Below are 12,404 nucleotides of genomic sequence, written 5' to 3'. Positions count from 1 at the left end.
AACATGAGCACTCCCCATGCCCCATTGCACTACTACGAGAGGATTAGGATGTCAGCCATCAAAGAGGTACCTGAAGACCTGATCTGTTAAGATGATGCAGCTGGTTCTCATGCCATGCAATGCCTGCTGTAGAAAATAACTTGGAAGCTTATCTGGTCCAGGCATGGATGGACTGTGAGAAAACGGATGAGTAAAAGTTCCCCACCTTCAGTCACTTTGATAGTCACTTAATATAGCGCCTCTGGCCCCGGACCCCTACCTCTTGTTAATTGATTAACTATATTACTAGGAATTATTTTTATGTAGGGAAGTACAGACAAAAATGTGATAGAAATGTCATTAAATCAACGTACTTAATAGATTTCTTTTACACACACTGGCAATGTCAAGCCACATATCATCGCAGGTTGACATGAGGGACTGTGTTAGAATACCCCACTGTCCTACAGCAATCGATCGCTCTCTGGATCGGCACACTTGACACGCTAGACAGCGTGTTTATATCGCCTCTATGGCTCATCCGGTGAGTATTTCCCTCTAAGTCACAGGGAAATGGCAGGTGGAGCATTTTCATCTTCTTTAAAGTGACTTATTTCTGCGTGGAACAGAATATCTGTCTTAGGAAACAGCACCATACAGAGCTGTAGAATTTCATATGATGATCCAAGAAACAAAAATATTAAACCACAACCACACTTACTTTGGTTTTGGCTGCTATATCCTACTTTTTTTACCCAAAATGGTCAGATACAACCTGACAGATATGTGTGCCCCAAAGTTACAAGGTGTGAACAAAGGTTCGAACAATCAAAGACACACAACATAGCAGTGGGTGGCAATAGTGAGCTACTTCATAGACAGGGACTACCACATAAAAAGAACAAAAAGGAAGGTGATTATATTGTATTGCAAGTCAAAAGAAAAGAAAGATCTGCAGAGGGCCAGCAGGCCACAAAAAACATGACAAATGTCTGAGTAAGACAAGAATAACCAGTTGTGGCTCTAATAAAAAAAAAAAGGAGATGACATCTGCTTTACACTGCTAAAGTAACTTACGTAAGTTCCAGATTACCAGCCCTCACACTGTCTTCATAACTTTGCTGGTTATTAACAGAGCTAAGCTACATGCTAGCAGCCACCAGACTGTATTTTAGTGGGTAACTAACTAACTGCCTTTTGAAGTGAGTTGAGTTGTTGCCCCTGCTGAAGGAAAATTGTGACTCAGTCAGTGTTAAACTAGTGCCTGGCAATTAGATTTCAGCTCACAGCTGCTTTGGGTTCAGAGGTTTTCAGCCTTTTTATTTCACGTGCGGACACGTTTCCTGTCCGTGCCCTTCACCATCCTACAGAATGTCCTGCAGTTACATGTGTGGCCACAGGGGGCGCTGTTGCTGCTGCTCAGCAAAAGTTACATGGTCAACTGACAACAGCATGCTATGCTAACTACTTTTCCTTTTCTGAGTGGAATACAATCTTGAGTGTATGATTGGTAAAGGGACAGACTCTTCTCCATTCAGCAATGCACCAAAGGTTGACAGCTGCTCTCAGATGTCACTTAGCCGACGTCAAGGGAGACGCCCACTCAGAATTTTTCCACAGATTTGTCTAAAAAAGATTTTATCTTCTCATGAACAAAGGAAATATGCACAATAACTGAAGTATCATAGTTTATATTTCCATACATATAAAGAGAAGAAATGAAATGAACAGAGATGTGTAACTGATGAAATTTAAAATCTTGTTGCCATTTGACAGAAATGCTGATTGGCTTCTTTCTTTTTTTGCTAGATTGCTAGAGATGTATATTTGAGGGGCTCAGTATGACCCTCCAACTTTGAGCTGTGAATTTCCAGTGTAGGTTGATGATTCATCCTCTCCATCCACAGGTGTCTGACCCTCTATTTCCTGCATGTTTCAGTCTTGGTGAACGATACTCCCACACAATATTCACAACGCCCAAATTTGTTAGCATTCTGACCAACATCCTTTTTGTTAGTTTTCTAGGTTTACGCTGCAGTGGAACAGTTTACTGTGACCTTTCTCTCATTTAAAATGCCTCTCTGGAATCTAGGAAGGGATTTATCTAGCATGCTGAGTAGTGGCCTGGGATGTGTATGAAATCTCAAGAGTAGAGAACGTTGCTGGGTGCTGGTTTTTGAGAGCAGGACAGTCAAAGCACACTATATACAATGTCGAAGCTGCCATTCTATCCACTTCACAGTCTCTAGCCTGCTCATAAATCACTCTTAGCCAAGGTTATTGAGACAGACATGCAATCCCCTGCATGTTATTTTCACCAACATGGACTTGTGTTTCAGTTCAAGGAGGCACAGAGCTGCTTGGCCCCGCCCCCTACCATGTATAATTGAGACAGGTGAGAAATGTGTTCTTTTCTACACGCAGTTTCCCATATGGGATGAACATCTTTGGTGGTAGGTAGAGCGTTTTTATTCAAATTGGTAGAGCACAGTTTTATTCAAAACCTCATGAACATTAAATGAGCTGAAAGATGTGAAAGTGTTAATTGTTGATTTTGTTTCCGGTATAATGGCAACTGTCCCCTTCAGATTTGCTCAGGTATAGCTAATGATTGTTAAATCTCTAAAGTTGCCAAACAACAAAAGAGAAATTATTGGCTGGTTAATAAAATGCTTTCTGCCTGCAGCCATTTGTCAGCCACAGATGTTTTAACCAAAGAAGACATGCAATGTATATTGTCTTTTTGAAAACACCAGTTTTGGCTCTTGCTGTAAATTATTGATCAGGATGATCACCTCATTTCAGACAGGTAACTGGAGGGATCTCGGCATTGGTCGAGCTGGTAAACAGAGATGTGACAGGCCCAATCTAAATGCTATGTCCTGCAATCAATCCATTGTTGTATGTCTTGTTCCACTAGTCTCACCAATAGTTACCAGTTAGTAAGAAAGACAGAAACTTTTCATGAATGATGCTGTTTGATCTATCTTCTAACAAAATAGCATGGTTTCAATGTGAGTGTGTGCGTTTAAGAGTGCAGTGAAGTCTACAGGGTCATCAGGTTCCAACACACCACATCCCTCTTTACCTGCACCCACACACTCAACACAACCCTCTGCAGCAACTTGTGTTCATTTTTGTCCACAACATCACCATCTAATATCATCAAAAACCAGCTAACAACACATCAAGCTAACCGGCATGTAGGTGTCACTGCTGTCATGATTAGGTGTAATGCCATATTGTACCAAAGGGTGTAAGTGGCGGTTGGTCACGAGACGAGAGATATGGTTTTTTTGTAAGGAAGTAGGACCACATGTTGTTGTTAACCTGCTAGGAGACAAAAATGAAAAAGAGTATGTTCAAGAAAAGTTGCAGTTCATTTCATGCATAATAATGGAAAAAACAACCAGCAGCGTACAGTTCAATCCACTGGGTTAAACAAGTAACAGTTAAACAAGCATCACATACTTCGCCTTATGCCAGGGACACACTGCCTGCACACACTGGCTGCGTCGCTGAGTTGCTACAGAGAATTACGCGAGTTCACACAAGCTCCGTCTCTGCTGCTGCAGCTCTGTCTCTCTACATAGAGTTTACAGGTTACTGGAATGTTGGATTTCTTTTTAATATAAATTAATTTCTGACAGAAAACATCACTAAAAATGTCACTGTCTCCACATGCAGCTGCTGAAATGGTTAAAAATATATTTATGTTTTCATGTCTGTGTCATATTCTGATTCAGATTAGACATAGAAACTATAGTGGAAGGAGTCAGTTTTATGTAATGATGCTGCTCTGATGTCACTAAGACATCAATAGGTCTTTTCTCTGTCTGTTTTTTCTGAGACATGAAAAATAGATGAGACACCAAATCTCTAGATCAGTGGTTTTCAAAGTGTGAGGCACGCCTCCCTGGGGGACGCCAGAGAACTTCATGGGAGGCGCAGCGTGAGAAAAAATAAAAACTAGAAAAAATTAACTGTAAACATCTGGTAAGCTAAACTCAGCTATGCATGTGGCAAAATGGATTGATTTTTAGTAGCTACAGTGAGAGAGGAGACAGAGTCAGGGCAGTTAGAAAATGGAGGAAGTACAATCTACGTTTATTCCTTTCTCAGTGCATCCCCGCATCAACCACCTGTCTGCATCAAAGACGCAGGGCTCTGTCTTACACCCAGTGCAAAGCGGTGCAAGGCACAACATAAGTGTCTTTGTTAGTTTCAGACTGACTCAGTTTTTATTTTCCTGTCCAGTGCCCATGTTGTTTAGATAGAAAATACACTTGTGCTCTGGTCTGAAGTCAATGCCGCAGTATTTCACTTATTTTAAGGAGCATTATCGAGAGTAATATGCCCCTACATAGACGGGCGCACAACGTGCATGCACTCTGCCTCACACCAGGGGAGTGAGCTGAAAAGGCTATTGAGATGTTTGGATAATCATCACAATACAGCCCCAGAAGGTCGGGGCTTCTTTGTTAAGAGACTCCATGACACATGAGGCTCTGCAGAGAAGTGTTCTTTCTTACCCGGTAAATCAACATCTTTATGTTCTCTGAGGGGGGCACACTGTCCCACACTTTGAAAACCCCTGCTCTAAATCATGCGACACAGCAGTGAGGCATGAGATGCAGACAGTTTGTCCACTCTAACCCATTAACATTGGCGCCAAAATCAAAATCAGTCTGCAGCCGCCACGCAGCCAGTGTGTTCCTGACCTCAGGAGACAACGAGCGTACACTCCTGTCTACCACATAAGAGCATACAGCATGTCAAGCTAACCAGCAGCATGAACCAACCAATCCTCTTCAGCTACCATCCCTTTGCAATCAACAAAACATCGCCATAACTGGACAGCTACTAACTGTTATCAATAAATATAACGTCACATTTTAATCTCATGATTGAATATTATTGGTTAAAGTGGGGATACTACTATAGCTTAATGCTACTATTTTTTCACTGTCACCTGGAGAGCAGCAGTTGTGTGTTATGTCCAGTTCATGCTGTGCACACTTACACGGATAAGATGAGGGTTTTCGGACAGATCGATCAGCTGTTCATTTCCTAAACTAATCCTGTCACAAAGCAACACCTCTCCCACTGGGTGTTGGAGGCTCTTACTTTTGCCTATACGAGTAAGGGTCAGCAGCCTCCAAAAAGTCTGTGGGCGCACTCGACTCGTGGCTTGGCCACATGCTGGGCCTTATTCCGGGGAGTTTGATCCTCACATCTCACTTTTTTCCACTTCTATATGATGGAGGTCTCAGCCCTGTCTTGGAGTCCTAACTGGAACAAAGTGACTCTCTCCAGCAGGTTGGTGGATGTTAGATTACCTTGTATGGCAATACAGGAGCTACCACATCCCATAGTTAGACAATGTCGGAATATTATGAAAAACTTAAGGTTATTTGCATAACCCCCATAACATTTCAATCACATCACTCAAAGAACCAGGCTTATGTTTATAACCAAAAGTTACATTTTTTATTTTATTTTTAACCAGATTGTCATTCTTTTTTTTCTCTACCCCACTTTTAGTTTTTCTCCCATTCTGACTATTATTTCTCTCTCCTACTTTTTTTTTCTCTTTGGGTTTCAAACAAGGAACCAACTCCTTGTGATACTGCAGATAAACAGAGAGGATAATTATCCTCTTGAAGAAGCAAGTGTCAGTTTGATGCCTGGAAGTTGGGTGGATATTAAAGGAGCAATACACCCACACTTACTAAATATTAGTATCTGTGCTGTGCCATGGTCACATTTTCATATTTCTTTATTTGTCTGGCCAACTGTCCAGAACCCGAACATAGCCACGTAGCTCACTCATTATTTCAGTGGCTGATTTGTAAGATAATAATTGAATGAGGTTCAGACTGAAATAAAAACTAAGATGTTGACATTTGATCAAACTAGTGTTAGAAAGCTCCACTGGTTCTGATTACCTTCTTACAGTGGAGGTAACATAAGTCTAGTTGGCAAAGTTAGTGAAAAGTAGCTTACAGATGCTTTCGGCTGTCCTGTGACCCTCACCTTACAAATATGGTATAAGATCACAGTGTGAGGGGAAACGAGACTGTGACTGTTCTGTTTCAGTATCAATACCAGGTGTAAATGAAGAGCTCTGTGGTCACATGTCCTTATCCAGATAATGTATCCAGTCTAATATTAAGAGCAGGTGAAGATGGCGGTTTTCAGGTTAACCTGACATTAGCCATGCTGACTCTCCAGGAATATGGGCAGATCTAAACATGAATTGACTCATATGATCAGTTGATCATCTGCTGCATCTTGATTGTTATAACAATAATAGCTTAGTGACAAATTTGATCAGAGCCTTTAATTGTGATTCTCTACTGTCAACACTGATAAATGGAAAAAAAGTTGATGCATTAAAATAATGAAGAGTTAATGTGTTTAGTTCAGTACGTTATTCATCTCGTACCTCACATAGATTGGCAGCATGAAGCAATAGAACATTACTCTGATGGAGCATTTAGCAGCTTGTACATTATTGGAAATCTGTAAGATTAACAACATTAACCAACACTTCCTCTCCTGTCTCAACTTGTCCCATGGTGACGATGTCCCGCCCTTTGTCTTACCCCTGCATTAACACTTTCTCTGATCCATCCATGTGAAACCGGTTAATCAGATCTTGGCTCACTGATTCCCATCTTAAAAAACTTCAAACCAAAGAAATGTGTCCCCGTTCTTAAATCTACAATGAAGGTGGCAACCTGATGAAGATTACATACAATCATATAGCTTTACAGCAGTCCTCTCCATTGAACTTTGACCTTTGACCACCAAAATTCCAAAAATCAGTTCATCGCTGAGTCCAAATGAAGGTTTGTACCTAATTTGAAGAGATTCCCTCAAGGCAATATCACGTTCACAAGAATCAGACGGACGGACGGACAACCTGGATACATAATGTCTCCGGCTCTGACTGTCACTATACACACAACACCAGAACATGTCATAAAATAACACTAATAACACTTTATTCAACACTGTAACTCAGGAAGATGTGACCATATTTTCTGCAAATTCGTTGCTTGGTTGAGGAAACAGCCAGGAGAGTGGTGATTCTAGTTTTACTCTCAATTTGTTGAAAATGCAATAAATTTCATGCAATGAAATAAAGAATGTGTCTCTGTCCCCTCTGCAGTCCTGGACTCACAACATATCTAAGGAGAAGGAGTTCTTGGTGAAGCTGGTGAAGGCTGGAGTCATCCAGGACTGGACCAATGGGATCTGTGGTGCAGGATGCTGATGGTCTGCAGCACAGCACTCACTCCCACCTGCTCCAGCACCTGAGGAGGGGCACCCAAGGCTCTGTAGACCATGTTCCCAGCAGAGCAGCAGCTGTCACACACCATGGTCACTGCAGGGTCAGGCCAGGCCGGGAGACTCTGCCCCAGTGTTGCACTTTGACATGTTGCAGTTGGCCTCTGCGTTTTATCACAATATTTAGCTTGTCCTAATTGCAGGTTAGTCTGTATATACATGGATTTGGTGCTCTGGCTCAGGGGTCTGTCACCAGTGTTGGGGATCAAACCAGCACCTGAAGCAGATTGCTCTCCTCCTAGCCCTGCTGTAGGCTGGAGAGAGGAGAGGATGAAGATGTCGGGTTTAAACATTGAGCCTCTGCCAAGAATACCTCTACAAGTGTCCTTCTGCTTACACATCTGAATGTAATCTGCATCAAACCTATAGTCACTGATTTATATCTTCCAGCCTCTGTATTCAACAGGTGCACACAGTGTCTCAGTGTCAATATGAAGCTAAGGAGCTTCCCCAGCAGCAACATGGTCTGTCTCATGACACAGATGCAGAAGGGTCAGGTTATGTTTGTTGGTGTGAGGCAGCAAGGTCCCATGATCCCTCAAGACCTCACCCCCCCCCCCAGTGTCCACTGGATGTGCACTCGTGAATGTTTGTAAATGACAATTGATTTAAAATGATTTTTTAATGATGCATTTCATTTGTTGACTTGGTCTTTACATACAACAATAACAATCAGTTAGTTTCTTTTTGTTTGTTTGTTTGTTTCTGTAAAGCAGGAGAGAAGATTTACCAATCAGAAAATACTTAAACTAGAACTAAGACAATGTGATGTAGTGCAGTAATTAAAACCAACAGAGTATGTTACCAATCAGAAACAAGCTGCAAGCAAGTGTTCAGTCTTCTGTAAAACGAAACATTGGCTGAACAGCTCCGACCAAAATTAGAATGTGTGTAGTGAAATGTGGTGCAACTAAAACAAGCTCCATCCAGTGGACAGGAGGGGAGACCTCACTAAGTCATAAAACGTCCAGATGTTGATGTGTCACACTGTTGACTGTCACTGACCACTGTAAGTTAATGCAGACATACCAGCTGTGGGCTTTTCCACAGTGGTGCGCTGTGTGTTGGAAAACATCTGTGTATTAGTCCAGGTCAACAGGCATATCTTTGATTTGATCAGCTTTTCTTCCCATATCATCAAACAATGTTTTCAGATGAGGGCATGTAGGATATTATAAAGATTTGTTGGTGTAGATAACACAATTTAATTTTCACAATAAACAGTAAAAGGCCTTTCCATGTTAAAATAGACTCTACAAAAGAACAAAATTAGTAACAAAAAACAAACACTTCAGATAAGGTTGGGATATCAAACATTTCTGATCATTAGACTAATGACACACAAGAACTCGGGCATCGACATGTTGATGAGAAAGTGTCAGTGATTGGTCAATTACTGAAGTGACTGCAGAAAATTGAGTTTAATCTGCCTCATGAGAGATGTTATCATTTTATTACAAACATTTCTAACCTTGAAATTCACTGTGCAGCTACTGTCCTGTCTGCCAGTCTCAAGTACAATCACATGATCAACGCTCAGCCAATCAAATTAGAGCTGACTGTACTTTGAACTCTTTGCTTGAGTAAATTTATCGAATCAAATCCCTAAAGCCAGGATGAGACATCACTGTATCAGCCTAATGATCAACAGAGGACATGAAGAAAGAAAGAAGCACCTAGCTTGTCTTTCACCAGTGTTTTCTCTGACCTGACAGGTTCACCTAGGTTTAAAAAAAAATCTGCTTATGCCTGCTAATTTTGGTGTTAACAGTGTATTAGAGAGACAGGAAAGTGGGGTGAGAGAGAGGGGATGACATGCAGCAAAGGGCCTCTGGTCGGACTCGCAAGCCAGCCACTCAGTATACTTTCAAGATCAACTGATTTGATTTGTAAAATGTTTTATGAGGAAGAGGATGTGTTCGAGACAGCAGACTTCAAGAACATAACTGTTATACTGAAATAAAAACACTTGAAGGCGGCTAACAGCATGTTAGCCTGGATTACTGTTGTGAAGCCACATTTGAAGAACAGGCTCCAGGTCTGAGTTGAATTGTATTGAATCATTTGCTGCTTGTTGAATGACTGACTTTGTATTCATGTGAATGGATGGTGTCAGGCAGGTTTGTGTTGATGCTAGCTCCTTCTCAACATGCTTTAAAATCTCTCGTCTCTGTTGATGGCCCAGTGTAAGAGCAGAACACCTGTATGATGATTTACTCTCCTTAGTTACTTCATCTGGCCCTGCCAAAGGCTTCTATCTCAGGCCTCCAGTCATGATCAGTGTTACTCTCAGACACATGAAGTGAGCTTTAGAGTCTGTGTGTGTTTGTGTTGCTTTACAGACTCAGCACAGTTTGTGCTCACCTCACTGTAGGTGTTCATAGACTGGATGCTGGTCAGATGCTCAAGCCAAAGTATTCATATATTTATTGTAGATTGTTCAGAGGTACACATTGAAAAAATAAAGACATGAAGATGCTGTATTTTTTTTTACATATCTTGTTTTTCAACAAAAATTGTAAAATCATCCCTTTCACATTCTGAAGAAACACAAATGAGTTTTAAAATAATGGTAAATTTACTGATGAATGAATGACTGCATGACAATCCAAATAAAATTTGTGAGTTTTTTCCACATATTTAAACAACAGCCAGGGCTGCACGGTGGTGCAGTGGTTAGCGCTGTCGCCTCACAGCAAGAAGGTTCCGGGCTCGAGTCCCGGCTCGGCCATGGGATCTTTCTGTGTGGAGTTTGCATGTTCTCCCCGTGCCAGTGTGGGTTCTCTCCGGTTCTCCGGCTTCCTCCCACAATCCAAAGACATGCAAAATGGGGACTAGGCTAATTGGATTCTCTAAATTGACCATAGGTGTGGCTGTGAGTGTGAATGGGTGTCTGTCTCTATGTGTCTGCCCTGCGATGGACTGGCGACCTGTCCAGGGCGTACCCCACCTCTCGCCCGAAAAGATGCTGGGATAGGCTCCAGCCCCCCCGCGACCCTACTAGGGTAGAAAATGAATGAAAATGAAATGAATAAACAACAGCCAAATCTAGCCTGTCACATTCTCACATGGTGCACAGCCCAGCTGAAGGGGTTCTGTGATTTGAACTGTTGCCGTGCCAACTTTGGGTCTTTCTCCTCATTTAAATAGTTCCAGTTTTCTTCACCATGTTTCTGATTTTGGCAGCGTCAATAATGATAACACAGCACTCACCATAGTCCTGTAACTGCTCAAATCTGGAAAAACAATGACATCAGTAAACATTAAGGAATAATACTTGAGTCTCAATCCGGAACTTGTGGTGAGACAATGTAAGCATAGAAAAAACATTTTGGTAAAACATTATTGTAATCCAAACAATCCTTTAAAGGAGATATTTCTATCTGAATGTCCAATGTTCGGTCCAGAGCAGTTGATTTCTCCTCACTCTGAGCAAAGCTGAAATTCACTCTAACAGCATTTGTTCTCAAATGGTAAGCAGACAGCTGTTGATGCTAACGTTAGCTATGTAGCAACAGTAAAACTTACAAAAAACTCCTTTAAAGACCCTCTGATGAAAATCACGTTTTTAACCATGTTAACATCTATATGATGTTTTTATATAATACAGACATATGATGAGTAATAATCAGTCAACAACATGACTGAGTGTTTCCACCTTGAGCTGCAGTAAAACAGATTCAGACAGCCAGTGTTTCATACGTCACAAACCTAAGGAACTAATCCTTTCGACTTGTGGGGACAGGGGGCGGGGCTAAATAAACCTGAACCTTGTCAGTACAGAGAGAGTTAGCATTAGCACAACCACTAACACTGTGTCAGCCACTGCCAGTTAAAGCTAACAAAAAGCATAAACATATAAAGGATGCTAACTACGCTAACCATTCTGACCCGTCTGCTAGTCTCTGGTTCTGGTCTCAGACTCCTCATCTGAGTCTGGGTCTGACTGAGGCTCAAATATGTGGCTGAGTCTCTCTGTTGTTTCCTCCTCTAACCATCTTGATGCTCTCTGCTCTTTCACTTGTCCGGCAAGCAAGTGGTGGGCGGGGCACAAGGACTGATCCAGATTTTCAATCAGGAAGTAAGAGGAGACTTTTTATGTGTGGAAAACCAAGTTAAACAAAATATTAACAATAACAGAGGGTTTTTAGTTTAAAACATGTCTGGGGAGAAATTTGAGCTTAGAACAATCTGTTCTGTGCTCAGCAAATGTATTATTGTCACTTGCTCTGTGATTCCTCCTTTTTGACTGCACTCTTGCTTAACATGAGCCACTCTGCAAATTTAATTAGATCATTTCTTATTTTGTTTTGTCTCCAATTATCCAGTTATCTTTTATTTGAGTTGTTGAGCTGTAACTTGACTATTTATATACAAATAAAACAGCATGAAAATAAGTCGGACAGGATGAAGACAAACCAACAGTTTGTCCAGATAATCTAAAGCAACTGAAAGTGATCACCTGAAATATAAACTGTGATGGATGTTTATAACAGACATCACGTCATTTTACAGTATGAGACTTGACTCCTGGAAGAGGAAGGTCAAAGGTCAAGAGCCATGGACCAGATCACAAGAAGCCTGGACGCAACAGGCAATAGAATGTGGAAAAAGTGAAGTGGTCTGAAAACTTTCTGTAAGAAAAGAAATCTTTGATCTCTGCACTGCTCTCAAGAAAGTTACATTTGGTTCTAAAAGAAATTTGAGGTTTGACGAAATAACGTTTACACAGCATTGACGCCTACAGATGGAGTCACACTGTCATAGGTCGTCTGAGTTGCAGTCGCAGCAGCTGCTTTATAAGGAAGCTCGAGCAGTCGTCAGATGTTTATGAGCGAGTGGAGGTAAACATGAAGGCTGCAGTGGGGCATTGTGTGCTGAGTCAATTAAAGGTCAGGGCTGTTTTAAAAGTCATCTGTTCTACACTCAGTGTAATTACCACTTGGTGAGGATAAACAAGCTAAGTGAAACCAGTTGCTGTTAGTATTTATCATTTCAGAGTCTCCACTGAACAGAAGAAAATCTGGAAGAGCTTCTTATTTTCACAGGACTAGGTCTAAACCTAGTAT

At 41.4% G+C, this 12,404-nt stretch overlaps 1 protein-coding gene across 1 annotated transcript in view; it reads left to right on the top strand.

Moving 5' to 3' along the window:
* st3gal3a (ST3 beta-galactoside alpha-2,3-sialyltransferase 3a) overlaps positions 1 to 9,818 on the top strand; it is a 58,661-nt gene extending 48,843 nt beyond the window's left edge. Inside the window, exon 11 of the mRNA XM_056378213.1 lies at positions 7,157 to 9,818. Within this exon, the coding sequence (XP_056234188.1) occupies positions 7,157 to 7,261 (105 nt within the window). The 3' untranslated portion in view covers positions 7,262 to 9,818. The remainder of the gene's footprint in view (positions 1 to 7,156) is intronic.
* The last annotated feature ends 2,586 nt before the right edge of the window (positions 9,819 to 12,404 follow it).

This window comes from Seriola aureovittata, chromosome 6 (genome assembly GCF_021018895.1).
Source record: "Seriola aureovittata isolate HTS-2021-v1 ecotype China chromosome 6, ASM2101889v1, whole genome shotgun sequence".
NCBI lineage: Eukaryota > Metazoa > Chordata > Actinopteri > Carangiformes > Carangidae > Seriola > Seriola aureovittata.
The sequence above is the reverse complement of the archived record's forward strand: the minus strand, read 5'-3'. Positions and strand labels throughout refer to the sequence as shown.